Raw genomic sequence first — 16358 nt, 5'->3', positions numbered from 1 at the left:
AAATAATGGTGAAAAAATTCGGATGGCTGGAGAAGAAGGCTCCCTCTTCTTCCTCCTTCTTCCTCTCTTTTCCTCTCTTTCTCTCTCCTCCTTTCTTTTTCACTTTTCTCTTTTCTTTCTTTCCCTTTCTTTTTTTTATCTTAAATAGGTTAAGGAGGTGACCCCCCCCCCCCTTCTCCAGCCCTTTCTAGATGAGCTGGAGATGGGGAGTTTCCTCTTTGAGGATTCTCACTCTATATTTTCCAAAATTTCCAAAACTCTCACATTGACTTTTTCAAAGTTTCCAGTTTTTTTAAGTCTTTTCTAAAACTTACTTTAGCCTTCTTAGGCATGTACAAAGGACTCTTTTAAGAAGTCCTAAACAACTATAAAATAAAATTCGAAATTAAATAAAATTAATTAATTATTTAATTAAGTATTAAGTATTAAGTATTAAGTATTAAGTATTAAATAATTAATAATTATCCAAAAGTTGCCAAATCAACTTGGGAGACTTCTTAACCTTAATTAACTCTAATTTAAAGCTTTTTAATAAATTTAAGCTAAAAATTTGTTGGGCATGGATTTGGATTTGGATTTGGATCTAGATCTAGATCCAAATCCATCTCCAAAAATCCAAATGAATCTTAAGCTGGATCAATACTAGATTAATATGGGTCTTGGATAGAGTCCAAATCCATATTAATTCGGATTGGATCAAATCCATCAGATCCAGTCTAATCCAAATCGGGATCTGAACCGACAAACTGGTCATTTTTCGAAAAAATGCGTTTTTTGGGCCAACCGTAACCCAAATCAAGGAAAATAAAATATCGTTATGCTCAAAATTTTGAGACACATCCAACGATATACAACTCGAATTTCGCTTCCGAAATTCGCACAAAAATGACCCGAATTTCACTTGAATTTAAAGGTAAAAAATAAAACCTTTTCTCACGTTTTGAGTGGCTCGTTTAGGCCTTGACAATGAGACCTAGGCCAAGCCCAGACTCCAAAGCATCGGCCTAAAACCAAGAATCTATCAATCTTTCTTCTATACTTAGCCAAATTTTCAAAAATCTCAAATTTAACTAAGTGTAAAAATATGCGATATTACAGTGTGCGCCGGCGTGGTACAGGGGATTGGCACTATGGTGGTCGAGTGGTCGTGTGCCTCTATGAAGCAAGGAGAAAGGAAGGAGGATGAAAGAAGATGAACATGAGAAGGAGATGTCATGCGGGTGGCCTCAGGAAACATGATTTTGAGTTAGTCACAAAGACACATTCTTGGACTCGCTATGGATAAGAGATAAATACACATTTTTCGAAAACTAGAACATGATGACATGGATTTTTTTCAATTGATAAGATATACATTTTTTATATTTTAATATATAAAAAATATTATAAAAATATTATTGAAAACAATAAAAATAATGTCTTGATCCATGTCTTATGGTAGCATCACATAACATGCCATGACCATATCATATTCAGCCATTTGTTTTAGCATGCTATTTTCATGACTTTTTATTTCCTTTTTAATGATCATGTGTCTTGATGCCATGGCCATATCATGTACATCCCCTTTCCCATGTGTTATTTTACACATGCTGGGACTAGATACATAAGCCTATATAATGTATCCATATGATATAGGTCTTGAGCCATGTATTAAGGTAATGTCAAACAACATGCCATGACCGTATCATGTTTAATCATTTGTTTTAGCATGTGTTGTTTTCATTACTTTTTCTTTTCTTTTTAACAATCATGTATCTTGATGCCATGACCACAGCATGTTCAGCCCCTTTCCTTTAGCACGTGTTCCCCTTTTTCCTCTCTTCTTTTTTGATGATCTTGAGTCTTAACCAAGGTTGTCAAACTAGGAAGCCGAAGCAGGAAATGATACAAGAGACGGAAGCTAGAAGCGAGGCACTTCAAAATTTATAAGCGACGTATCAATTTGAAAGTGAAACAAGAATAAAAATGGAAGCAATATGAGAACTGAATAGGAATTGAATAAGAAGCAAATAAAAACTAAAATCAAATTGTTTATTCTTATATTTCATGATTTATCAATAAAAGAATTATTTTTTTGTTAAAATCTAACAATGATGGTTACCAATTTAGAGAAAGTATATGGGAAGTGAGTGGAAGCATAAGAGAAAGCACATGGAAAACACAAAAAGAAACATGAGAAAAAACATAAAGAAATAAAATTGATTATTCTTATATTTCATGATTTTTCAATAAAAGAATTAAATTTTTGTTAACATCTAACAATGGCGGTTACCAATTTAGATAAAGTACATGGGAAGTGAGTGGAAGAGTAAGAGGAAGCACATGGAACACATGACAATAAAAGTGAGAAAAGCATATAGAAAGCCTGTAGGGAAGCATGGACAATGTGTGAGGGAAGCATAGAAAAAGCGTGGGGGAATCGAGATTCCCATGAAGTTTCAGAAGCAAGGAGTATCATGCTTCAGAAGCGAGTTACTGAAAAGCACGCTTCCCACCTACCTAAGAAGCTTCCGGTAACTCTAGTCTTAACCTCAAAATGTATCTCTCTCTCTCTCTCTCTCTCTCTCTCTCTCTCTCTCTCTATATATATATATATATATATATATATATATATATATATATATATATATATATATATATATATATATGAGAATGAGGATTATCCTGCCCCCTTTACGACCCATCAAAAATGTGAATATTATCATGAAATTTTAGTAAAATATCAACCATTGATTTTTTACCTCTTTAAAATACACATCTGAGCATAAAGACGCTTAATCAATTACATGTTCCCTGTCAAGTAAACAATGATAAACACATCTACCGGTTCAAATTGAGCATAAAACACTTAAAACTATGATTTTAGGAGGGTCCTAATGTTGACCTAAAGAAAAAGAGAGTAGGATGATCCTCTCTCTCAGTCACAGAATATGGTAATTTCATAAAGAAACCTTATATATCAGAAATACAGAGCATTTTAGATTTTATTGGCAAAAGTCAGACAATATATACTATGTGTAGAAAACACACAAATTGTTGCCGCGAAAAGTCCCATACTATGGCAATTTAAAAAAAAAAGTATATATCAGAAATAAAGAGAGATTTCAGCATTTATTGGGGAAAGTCAAGACCATATACATGCTAAAAGGAAAAATGGTGTAAAAGCAGCACACAATCTTAAACTTTACAAAGATAAAATCCGCTGCATTACAATACAAGCACATCATAACTTGTAGCAGAAGTGTTAAACCAAGGGTTTAATATATTGATGAGCAAGAGTCAATTTTCCTTGTGTAAATTCTCATTTATTATGATTACTTGATACAATGGTGAATATCTAATGTCTATGCAGGATGATCTAAATGGTGTCTTATTAGAAACACAGAATAGGAGCATTTCAACGAATACCTGAGAGCTAAGCTTATTCTCCCGAAGTATCAGCACCAGAGATCCCAATAACAAGCAAATTCCATGACCCCAATCCCCAAACATGACAGCAAAAAGAAATGGAAATGTTATAATTGTATAAACTGCAGGATTTGCTTCTTGATATCTTGCAACACTGCAAAGAGGAAAAAAAATATTGAACAAGTCATTCAAAAACTAGTAAATTTGATCAGAGAACAAAATAGTCATTCCTTGAACTAGCTAAAACTAGCTGTTTAAAAGTTTTAAATAACCAAACTATGCTCCATTATCAACAACCCAACAATGTCATGAAGCAGACATAAGAATTTTAAACCCGTCATTTTATAAGCCTGGAACAATTATGATTTTTCAACTGTCAAGTTGGAAGTCCAGTGGATGGCAAATTTTCTTTCATTTATATATGCCTTGTATTGGTCAATAGCCCATGTATGATGTATAGTACAAATCAAGCATTCTGATATGATTAATAACCATAACAATAAGGTTTAGAAAAATCATAAAAGTATTATGCAACTTAAACAGGAAAGGTACAACAACAACAACAACAACTACGCCTTCATCACAAAACAATTGGGGTCGGCGATATGAACCAAAAAAGAAAATCATTCTGGGTCTTCCACATGAATCCTTCTCCTCCAATCATTTTTATCCAATGCCATGTCCTCGGTGAGGTTCAAAGCATTCATATCCTTTCCTATCATCTCTATCCATGTCTTCCAAGGCCTACCCCGACCTCTTTTAACTAATATATTTTCCTATTTCTCCATCCTTCTAACTGGAGCATCATTAGGCCTTCGCCGAATATGTCCAAACCACCGTAAACGATTCTCTCTCATCTTATTTTCAATGGGTGCAACGCCTACCTTCTTACGTATCTCCTCGTTCTGAATCTTATCTTTTATTGTATATCCACACATCCATCTAAGCATACGCATCTCAGCTACACTCATTTTTTGAATATGATGTCTCTTGGCAGCCCAACATTCCGTACCATATAGTAAAGCGGGCTTAATAGTCGTCCTATAAAACTTTTCCTTCAACCGCAATGGCATTCTACGATCGCACAACACTCCAGTTGCACTTTTTCATTTCATCCACCCAACATTTATCCTATGATTTACATCTCCATCAATTTCTCCATACTTTTGAATGATAGATCCCAAATATTTGAAACAATCATCCACCGGCTTTTCTTGCTCACCAAGTTTCACTACACTCCCATCACTACTTCGTTGCTTACTAAACCGACATTCCATATATTCTGTCTTACTCTTACTCAACTTAAAACCTCTTGCTTCCAATGGCTGTCACCATAATTCTAACTTAGCATCAACCCCAACTCTAGACTCATCAATCAAAACAATATCATCAGCAAACAACATACACCACGAAACATTTTCTTGAATTGATCTCGTAAGCTCATCCATCACTATAGCAAATAGGAAAGGGCTTAAAGCTCTCTCTCTCTCTCTCTCTCTCTCTCTCTCTCTCTCTCTCTCTCTATATATATATATATATATATATATATATATATATATATATATATATATATATATATCATCTTCGCAAGCCTATAAATATCCTTCTCGCCCTCTTTGGTATCCAACTTGTCATAAACCTCCTTATATACCTTATCCCTCGCGTTCCGAACTACTTTTTTAGTTTCCTTCTTTGCTATCATATACTTCTCCAAATTCTCATTATCACGACTCTTAGATTTCTATAAGACTCTTTTTTAACCTTAATAGCTAATTTGACATCCTCGTTCCACCACGATGTATCCTACCTAGCGGTGCACCGCCTTTAGACTCACCCAATACCTCCTTAGCCACCTTTCTCATGCCACCCGCTATCTTATTCCACATTGATTCTGAATCCTCCTCGAGACACCAATCAACTTCCTTAACTACCTGTTCTACAAACATTCCTTGTTTAGCTCCTTTAAGTGCCCACCACTTAATTCTAGGATCTATCCTATGTCTATCTCTTTTGTGGCATTGTCTAATTCTAAGATCTAAAATTAAGAGTGTAGCTACATTTTCTCCCGGTATAACCTTACAATCGATGCAACAACCCCTATTTCTCTTTCTAAGTAGGAAAAAATCTATCTGACTCGTATTAACCCCACTTTTAAATGTTACTAGGTGAGACTCCCTCTTCCTAAACCAAGTGTTTGCTAATATCATATCATAGGACAAACCAAAATCTAAAATCTTTTCTCCACTTTCGTTTCTTTCTCCTATACCATAGCCTTCATGGATACTCTCAAATTCATCCCTACTAATGCCTACGTGTCCATTAAGGTCACCGCCGATGAAAAGCCTTTCTCTATAAGATATCCATTGTACTACTCCATCTAAATCTTCTCAAAATTGACGCTTAATGGAATCATCTAAACCTACTTGAGGTGCATAAACACTAATAATATTAATAATATTTGTACCTAATACTAATTTAATAAGTAAAATCCTATCACCCTTCCTACGGACTTCAACTACATTATCTATAAACTCACGACTCATAACAATCCTTACTCCATTCCTATTCCTATTTATTCCTGTATACCAAATCTTATATCCCCAAGGTTCTATCACTTTTGCTTTCTCACCTACCCATTTGGTCTCTTGTAGACATAAAATATCAATCTTTCTCCTACACATAACATCTACTAACTCTACCAACTTACCAGTTAAAGACCCTATGTTCCTGTTAAAATGTACTTCATATATATAATATATATATATATATATTACATCAATACCCAATAGGGGTATTTTTGTAATTTCACATAGTTGTTTTAGAAAACAATTATTTTCGAGTTTTGTTAAAATGTAATTTTATTTTTTATTTTTTATATTTCTTTTTTATATTTTTTATGGACCAAAAGGGGCTCCAACCATAGAGTCGTTGGAGCCCCCCAACGGTCGCAAATGTGACCGTTGGGGGCTCCCAACGACTCCATGGGAGCCCCCTTTTGGGCTCTCCTTTTGAGGCCCTTGGCCTTCCTTTCTCTCCTCTCCCTCTTGTATAAATAGGGGTGAACCCCTTGTATATTTTTCATTCTTGAGAGCTCTCTCTCTTTTCAATAAGAGGTTTTTTATATTGTTGTCTTCTTAAAGGCTTGTGCTTGTATTGTCCCTTAGTGGACTTGTGATATTGTCTCTTTTATTCATTGTTGTAAGTGCTTATAAGCACTCTTTATATTTTCGCAATATCTCATTACATGGTATCAAAGCCACTCGATTCTTGAAGAAAAGGTGTGGTTCGTGTATCTCATATTTTGTGTATCTCTTCTCACTTCTTGGAAACATCATGGAGGCAAAGATTGACCTATCCTTCAAGCTCAATGGAAAGAATTATATGATGTGGGCATCAGCAATGGAAAATAATCTCAAAGGAAAGAAACTTTGGGGTTTTGTCATGGGTACCGTTCCGGAACCTAAGCTTATGCTCACGAAGAACGAAGGAGGTCAAGAAAAGGCTCTTGAAGAAGATGCTCGCCTCAAGGCCATTGAAAATCATCAAAAAGAAGTGGAAGATTGGGAAAGCAATCACGCGAAAATCCTTGCGTGGTTTATGAACAATGTTGAGCTTAAGGTATGTGCTAATATAGCTAAATTTCGTAGAGCCAATGAGGCTTGGTCCTTTATGAAGGGTATGTATACCCAAAAGGATCTTGCAAGAGCATATTTTTTGCAAGAAAAGATTAGAACCACCAAACAAGGTGATTCTAGCATTCAAGACTATTATAGTGCCCTAACCCACTATGGGATGAATTGGCTCTTTTAGAGCCAAAATGGGTTTCTATGGAAGATATTGATTTAAGACAAAAACAAATGGAACAAGAACGATTGTTTCAATTTCTTTTTGGGCTACGTCCCGAATTTGAGCAAGTGAGATCCTCACTTCTCCATAGATCTATTTTTCCTCCTATTGAGGATGCTATTGTCGAAATCACTCAAGAGGAGACAAGGCTTGGCATGAGTAAACATGTTGATGAAGTGTTTGCCGTATCGAAACCCGATAACAATGTAAGAACCTATAAACCTCCTCATTTTGGGAAACAAGAAAACTATAATGGAGGAAGAAAAATGATTGTTTGTTACCATTGCTATGAGTCGGGTCACATCAAACCCGCTTGCCCAAAGCTTAATGGAACTTTCAAGCCTAAGGTGCCCTCTCTTGAAGAAAATATCACCAAAGAAGATGACGGCAAGAACAATGACCTCAAGGAGACTCTTGGGCAAATATCTATGGCTCTCCAACAAATTCTAAAAGTTTCTTCCTCCACATCGGGTGCGGCTATTGCTTCTACATCATCACCCGGTACGTATTCTTGGATCCTTGACTCCGGAGCCTCTTTTCATATGACCCCCCATGAAAATGCACTTATTGATGTTTGCACCAATTCAAAGGATTCTTGTGTCTCTACGGCCGATGGAACCTTTTTAAAAAATTCAAGTATTGGCTCTTTTAAAGATTCTCAAAATTTTTGTGTTCCAAAAGTAAGAGTTGTTCCCAAACTAAATTTAAACCTTTCTCGGTCTCTCAAATTGTCGACCACGGATGTGAAATATCTTTCTCATATAATGGTTGCTTTGTGCAGGATCTCCGGTCCAGGATGCGGATTGGGCAAGGCCATAGAAAGGGAGACCTCTATTATATGGACCATCTCGATCTCCCTCCAAATTATTTTTGTTCTTATGTCTAAGAAAAAAACATGGAAACTTGGCATAAAAGACTTGGTCATCCAAGTTATTCCAAAATGTATCTTTTTCCTTTTGGAAACAAATTTTGTAAGGAAAAAGCATGGTTTTAAAACTCGCCGAGTCAACTCGGTGACTCGGCTCAGCTCGGCCCTCCAACGAGTCAACTCGGTAAGCTAAACTCGTTCTGCGAAAACTCGGCCTTGACTCGGCCTGACTCGGGTTGACTCGGGCGAGTTTTGGGCACTTTTTTCTTTTTCATTTTTCAAAGGCTATGGGCATTTTTTTCATATGTAAGTGTTCATTTTTCAAAGAACAAATAGCATAATAACAATAGGCTTACCAACTTAATATAAAATCACAAAATTAGTAAAAGTCAATCAAATTTCACATGTCCAATTGTCAATCATTCATTCCTTTTGGTAGCTCCAGGTAAGGAATCAAACCCAGTAACCCCTCAATGAACATAGAGTGAATCCACTAATCCAGCTAACATAACTGATCCCTCATGCAACCATCTCTGAGACCTACACAATAGTTGGCAGCCACCCTGTTCAAAACCAACAGCATAAAATGCCCACATTTATCATTATAATATATATACATCACAGCATTCTTATTATCCAAAGCTTATATGCATTTATGTGCAGATATATAAGGCATGGTCCAATCAACTCTACATCAGAAACACACTTACAAATATCAAGATAAAGTTCAATGTTCCCAAAATTTTGCAAGGATTTTCTGAGGCCCTGCAACACAACTATGACCATATATTCAGGATGTAAACCATGATCGAGCATGGCTATTAAAGTTCTTGAAGCTAGTAATTAAGTCATTCTTAATATATTGTCTTGAAAGACTTGCTCCTGCTTGTGTAGTTTCTTTAGTAAATGTGAGATTTGAATTAAGAGCAGTTTTACTTGATGTTATTTTACTTATTAATCAATTAAACTAGTAATTAAGTCATTCTACAAACCTTTATATGTTTAAATGACAATTTATATATTGTCTTTGTTTTAAAATCAAAAGTTAACAAAACCCGGTTCGAGTCACCGAGTTGACCCGCCGAATCACGAGTCAATAAAGAACGAGTCGAGTTCCGAGTCACAGGTTTTAAAACCTTGGGAAAAAGAAATTAATTGCAAAGATTGCATTTTTTGTAAAATGAAGTCTATTCCATTTTCAACTAGAACTTTTCTTTCATCAAGACCTTTTGAATTGGTGCATTCGGATGTTTGGGGGCCTTCTCCGGTTATGTCTAAAGAGGGTTATTCGTATTATGTTACTTTTATTGATGAGTTTACTCGGTATGTTTGGATTTATTTTCTTAGTCATAAATCGGAAGTATTTACCTTCTTTAAAGATTTTCATAGAAAAATTCAAAATCAATTTCAAAATAACATATCTATTTTGAGATCCGATTCCGGTGGTGAATATTTATCTCACGAATTTCAAAACTATTTAACCCAAAATGGAATTTGCCATCAAAAGTCATGTCTTAGGACCCCTCAACAAAATGGCCTAGCGGAAAAGAAACATAGGCACATTATAGAAACCGCTAAAACATTACTTGTTTCTAGAAATATTCCAAAGAAGATTTGGGCCGAAGCCGTTCTAACCGCAACTTATCTAATCAATAGAATGCCCTCTTCTAAATTAAAAAATGTTTCTCCCTATGAAAAGCTCTTTAAACTTTCACCCGATTTCAATCGTCTTCGTATTTTTTGTTGCAAATGCTTTGTCCTATTACATAAAAGGGATAAGTTGTCTCCAAAAGCAATTGAATGTGTTTTTTTTTTATATGGTGAAAATAAAAAAGGGTACAGATGTTATGATTTTAAGAATGATAAAATATCTGTTTCAAAAGATGTAACATTTCTAGAAGAAGAGAATGGTTTTGATAAAATAGAAGAAACAAATGAAATTGATTACATATTTTTATATGATCTTATTGATGACATACAAGAAGATTTCCTTGAAAATATAGAAGATACATGTGAGGAGTCCCATCTTGATAAAATACCCTCAAATGATAATGATACAAATATGAATGTTTACTCAAGAAGAAATCAAGAAAACCCTATTAGTGCCCTCGAAAAATACTCTCAAATTTCTGAATCTACTGAGGAACCACAAGTTAGACATTCTTGTAGAATATCAATACCCCCAAATAGGTTTGTATCCTATGATTCCTTAACACCCAACTATCGTGCATGTTTAATAACCCTACATTCTTATTTTGAACCTGCTCACTATAATCAAGCTAAAACTATACCACATTGGGTTGAAGCAATGCAAGTTGAACTAAATGCATTAAAAAAGGCTAATACTTGGGAAATAGTTAATCTACCCCCACACAAAAAACCTATTAGGTGTCGTTGGGTCTTCAAAGTTAAAACTAAAAGTGATGGCTCTTTGGAACGATATAAAGCTAGATTAGTCGCTAAGGGATACTCCCAAGAATATGGCATTGATTATGAAGAAACATTCGCTCCCGTAGCTCGAATGACTAGTGTCTGGACCTTAATAGTTGTCGCATCAACCAAAAAATGGCCTATTTATCAACTTGATGTAAAAAATGTCTTTTTAAATGGAAGTTTAAGTGAAGAAGTTTACATGGATCCACCACCCGGAATTAATATTAAGCAAGGTCAAACACTTCGGCGTTTAAAAGCATTGTATGGCCTTAAACAAGCTCCTAAGGCTTGGTATGATCGTTTCAGTGATATCATGATAAAGTTAGGATTTCACTCTTGGTATACTGACACTGCTCCTTTTGTTAAAAATGCAGGTACTAGTATCGTAATATTGTTACTTTATGTTGATGATATGATTATCACTGGGAATGATCAAAATAGTATTATTGATGTTAAAAATATGTTAAAAAATAATTTTGATATGTTTGATTTAGGTTTTCTTAGATATTTTCTTGGAATTGAAGTTGCATACTCTTCTCGAGGATATATTTTGTCACAGATGAAGCTTGTTGTAGATATCTGTTCTAAGTCTGAGATTTCTGATGACAAAAAAGTAGAGACTCCCGAGGTTATTAATGCCAAATTACGGTTGGAAGATGGGGTTCTTCTGGAAGACCCCACACCCTACAGACAACTCATTGGGTCTCTCACCTATTTAACCATCACCAGACCGGATATCACCCATGCGGTTCATTCAGTTAGCCAATTTCAGCATGCTCCTATAACTGTGCATATGAGTGTCGTTCTCCGGATCATCAGTTACATTCGGAATACCATCAATAAAGGGTTATTTCTATCATCCTCTTCTTCCTTGAATCTTCTTGCTTATACTGATGCAGATTGGGGAGGTAATCCTAATGATCGAGTCTCAACTACTGGTTTTTGTGTCTTTTTAGGGGACTCTTTGATTGTCTGGCGATGCAAGAAGCAGCAGAAAGTTTCACTATCATCTACTGAAGCTGAGTATCGGGCTATGGCAACCACGACAATGGAACTTGTATGGCTTCGCAGACTGCTTAAAGACATGGGGGCTGATATTAGCGAAGCTTCAAAATTATGTTGCGACAATAAGAGTGTCATCTATATTGCAAGCAATCATACCTTCCATAAGCGTACCAAACATATTGAAATGGATTGTCACTATGTTCGTGACGAATACTTACGAGGAACAATTGTTCTACCGTATGTCACTTCAGAATATTAGTTGGCGGACTTCTTTACTAAAGCTCTTCCGGCTCCCCGCTTCATGTTTCTTCTTGGCAAACTTTCCGTCATTTTCCCGTAAAGTTTGAGGGGGGGTGTTAAAATGTACTTCATATATATATATATATAATATATATATACATATATATTACATCAATACCCGATAGGGGTATTTTTGTAATTTCACATAGTTGTTTTAGAAAACAACTATTTTCGAGTTTTGTTAAAATGTAATTTTCTTTTTTCTTTTTTATATTTCTTTTTTATATTTCTTTTTTATATTTTTTAGGGACCAAAAGGGGCTCCAACCATAGAGTCGTTGGAGCCCCCCAACGGTCGCAAATGTGACCGTTGGGGGCTCCCAACGACTCCATGGGAGCCCCCTTTTGGGCTCTCCTTTTGAGGCCCTTGGCCTTCCTTTCTCTCCTCTCCCTCTTGTATAAATAGGGGTGAACCCCTTGTATATTTTTCATTCTTGAGAGCTCTCTCTCTTTTCAATAAGAGGTTTTTTATATTGTTGTCTTCTTAAAGGCTTGTGCTTGTATTGTCCCTTAGTGGACTTGTGATATTGTCTCTTTTATTCATTGTTGTAAGTGCTTATAAGCACTCTTTATATTTTCGCAATATCTCATTAGAGTTCCAAGTGGCTAACCTAATTTTATGGTCTTGGACTAACTTCTTTACCCCCACCCGTCCAACAAAGTGAGTGAACCCTTGCCTATTTGACACCACACCCGGGTGCCGGTGTGACGTGTCGCTTCTGGGCGACGACCTAGCAACCCTTGCCATTTTATCACTGCCTCCGGGCCAATAGAGTACAGCGCGTCGCTCAGTAGGGAACGCCCCAACAAAATTCTAATATTGGTTCATATTCATAGGGTATGACTAAGTTTTTATGTTGGCTGTCACTGGCCTACCGCAACCCTTGCCCATTTAAACAGGAAAGGTAATGTGACAAAAAAGTAAAAGGTTAAGAAAAGCTCTGAAGGGAGGTCTAGCTGCTACCAGCACCTGCACACACGCGAGCTTGGTCACAAACATCACTAATATTTTTGAAAAAAATCATGACATTTTCACCCCAGTAAAAAGTGGTTCTCTTGAAAATTTTCCAAGGCTTTTAAAAGATCACTTCTGAAATATTTCAAAAATATCTGAAATCCCTGGAGAATATAGAATTACTTTTTTATTTTTCAGTTTAAAAGAAGGTTCTTGATTACTTCTTCCTTTTCACTTTCCACTTCCTTTAAATGATTTTTGTTAAAAAACACTAACAGAAGATAATCATTATTGTTTTCCAATCTCTGTAGAATCTCGGTTTTTACAGATCATTTGTTTTCCAATTTCTGTAGAATCTCATTTTTTACAGATCATTATGAGATTTATCTGAATCAATGTTGTGAAAAGCATTGAGGCATAATGAGGCGCAAAAACCACCCATGAAGTGAGGTCTAAAGCATAAGCTTAACAAAGTATTAAAAAAATAAAAATAAATATAAAAATAAACAATGCATTACTTATGAAGCAATCATGAATAACAATTAGAGAATATAAAATAAATTACAAAATGAATTTAAGCAATACTTATAAATGCAATAATTTGAATGATCTAATAATTGTATCATTTAACCAAAGAACACGAGAACAACTAATAGTAATCCAACACAACTTATTTTAGTACCTATAAATGCATGAATAACAATTAGAGAATATAAAATAAATTACAAAATGAATTTAAGCAATACTTATAAATGCAATAATTTGAATGATCCAATAATTGTATTATTTAACCAAAGAACAAGAGAACAACTAATAGTAATCCAACACAACTTATTTTAGTACCTATCTGTAGAAACCATGGACATCCAAATATGTCATTTTCTTGCTAAGGAATTAAACAAAAAAAAAACTAAGAAAAAACTCAAATATGAATTGTCACTAATCAGTAGAAATGCTTATAATAGAGTACCAAGATAATGGCTGATATTTGGTTTGGATCTAGGTAGAACCAAATACAATTAATTGGATGCAACAAAGTATATATTAAAAAAAAAAGAGGAAGAGTATGTGCATAACATAAGTAGGGGTGGCCATCGGGCCGGGTGCCTGATGGGCTTTCGGGTACCTGGCCCGAATAATGTCGGTCCAGGCCCTTGTGTAAATACATAGGGCCCGACAAGCCTGACCTGTTAACTGGGCCAACCCCTTCGAGCCTGGGCTGCAATTTGCAGCCTCAGCCTGAATAATGTTGGGCCAAGGGCCCAACAAGTCCGACCTGTTAACTGGGCTCCCAACCCGAGCCCGAGTATAACAAGTCATGTAATACTTGTGAATTTTCAATAGCTTCCTATAAATTGAAATAAAAATTTATTTATGACTTTTACTTGTTGCATGTAGTTCAAATAAATGTGCAACTGAATTAGAATAAATGGGCATTATAGTATGGGATTTATTGGGTGTGAATTTGAGTTAAATGTGAGATTTAAATTGGGTTTAAATTTGGATCTAGTGGGAGCTATGGGTGGGACGTTCATTGGATTGGATCCTCTTGGAATTTGAATCCAAGAGGAGGTGATGTGTGAGGATTAAAGGGAAGTGGGGCCCGTGCCCAAGCCAGGGTGGGACACCCCACCTTCCTTCCCTATAAGTCTCTACTTGGTTCACCTAATTAGCTAAGTTAATTAAGGAACCTTAATTAGCTAAAAATTATTTAAGGTTGAGGTATATAAGAAACCTAACCTACCTAAAAGAAAATTTTAATGCTTAAGGGAAGTAAGAGATTTCCCCCTACTTTCCATTTAACGTTTTGGAGAGGACCTAATTAGAGAAGAATCTTGAGAAGGAAGGTTGAAAATGCTCTCCCTCTTGGAGAGCCCACTTTGGAAGGGACTAGAGGGAAAGAAGCAAGGTAATATGGTAAGTTAGAAATCTTATGTCTATTAAGAGGACCTCTCTCTCTCTCTCTCTCTCTCTCTCTCTCTCTCTCTCTCTCTCTCTCTCTCTCTCTCTCTCTCTCTCTCTCCAGCATCCCCTTCACGTTCTTTCCTCCTTTATCCAGATCCTCTCATGTTTGGAAGGGACTCCATCGACGGACGTGGGCTGAGTGTGCTGGAACCCTTGACAGATTTCAGCCGGACCGGGAGCAGATCGACCTATCTCTGGGTATCAACGAACCTATGGTTGCCTCCAAGCCGAATGGAGGTAGGAATCTGCTTGTCATAGTGTGTGCATGGTACCAAGATATACCTACATACAGCCCTATTTCAGGCATATGTATGTCGATACATATGCTCAGCCATGGGTGGTAACCATGGCTGAGATAAATTGCTGAAACTATATATATATATATATATATATATATATATATATATATATATATATATATATATATATATATATATATATAGTTTCGCTGTTGTGTATAGTTTGAATACGCAGCGGGTAGTTACATATGTTGATGTATTGATGATACATTTATATGTTGTTTTATGTGTATGCTGTCAATGTGAATCGTAAGTCTGGATTCATGAAATAACAAGTATGGGTTGTATACTTATCCCTGAAAATGTTGCAATGCATTCATCCAAGCTCCTAAGCATGTCTATTTTTCTGTATAAGTTGTTATATTTCTGAAGTTTTTTTTATATTAGCCAATACCCTATAATCAGTTTATTTCCTAACTCTGAAAATCGTGAACACCCTGCAGAAAACTAAAGTCATGAGCATGGGTTAAAAACTGTTTTCTTTTAGCATGATACATGCTTCTATGCTGTACCGAAATTGTGTTATTAGTGTCCTCCTAGATATCTACATTACTGAACCTGTACATGAGTAAGTATTAGTATTTACGTGGATTGTTAAGTTGGTGACGTGCCGGACTCATGCATCTGAATATTCCAAAATCTATACAAGCATACATTGAAGGATTTCATGCATCATTAGTCTCATAACTGTGCTGTTTTTCTGCACATGAATATATTATATATATACATATATATATATATATATATGGTGATTCGGAGCCACATAAATGTACGGTTTTGAGTCACATTTATGTGCTGTTTGTACGCACATTTATATGCAGTTTGGAGCCACATAAAGGTGATGTGTTTACGCACATTCAGGTGTTGCTTTGAACAACACAAACGTGCTGTTTTATGCACATTTAGGTGCTGTTTTGAACCCCATAAATGTGTTGTTCTTACACATATTAGGGTGCTGTTTTGAAATACATATATATGCTGTTTTGAAATTAATTAACTATGCTGAGTTAGAACCCCATATCTCGGCTGTTTTGAAACACACATCTATGCTGTTTTGAAATTACATAATTATGCCGAGTTAGAACCACATATCTAGGCTGTTTTGAAACACATAATCATGTTGTTTTGAGCCAGATATCTGCGCTGTTTTACTCACATATATGGGCTGTTTTGAGCAACACGAATGTGCTGTTTCTCATAGCTGCACACGTGCAGTTTTAGCTACGTGAATGAGTGGTTTAAGTATATACATATACGAGCAGTTCGAGCAGGTGTAT

General features: G+C 35.7%; 1 protein-coding gene across 3 annotated transcripts in view; it reads right to left on the bottom strand.

The window, feature by feature from the left end:
- LOC149839555 (V-type proton ATPase subunit a1-like) overlaps positions 1 to 16358 on the bottom strand; it is a 148640-nt gene that overhangs the window by 69389 nt on the left and 62893 nt on the right. For all 3 annotated transcript variants that reach the window (XR_016431331.1, XR_016431332.1, XM_090002628.1), the window contains exon 11: positions 3412 to 3565. Coding sequence is in view for 1 of the 3 variants with exons in the window: in XM_090002628.1 (XP_089858754.1) it covers positions 3412 to 3565 (154 nt within the window). In the remaining 2 variants the exon portion in view is untranslated. The remainder of the gene's footprint in view (positions 1 to 3411; positions 3566 to 16358) is intronic.

The sequence above is a fragment of the Nuphar pumila genome, chromosome 4, assembly GCF_984573655.1.
Source record: "Nuphar pumila chromosome 4, dmNupPumi1.hap1.1, whole genome shotgun sequence".
Lineage (NCBI taxonomy): Eukaryota > Viridiplantae > Streptophyta > Magnoliopsida > Nymphaeales > Nymphaeaceae > Nuphar > Nuphar pumila.
This window is presented reverse-complemented; position numbering and strand designations above follow the sequence as displayed.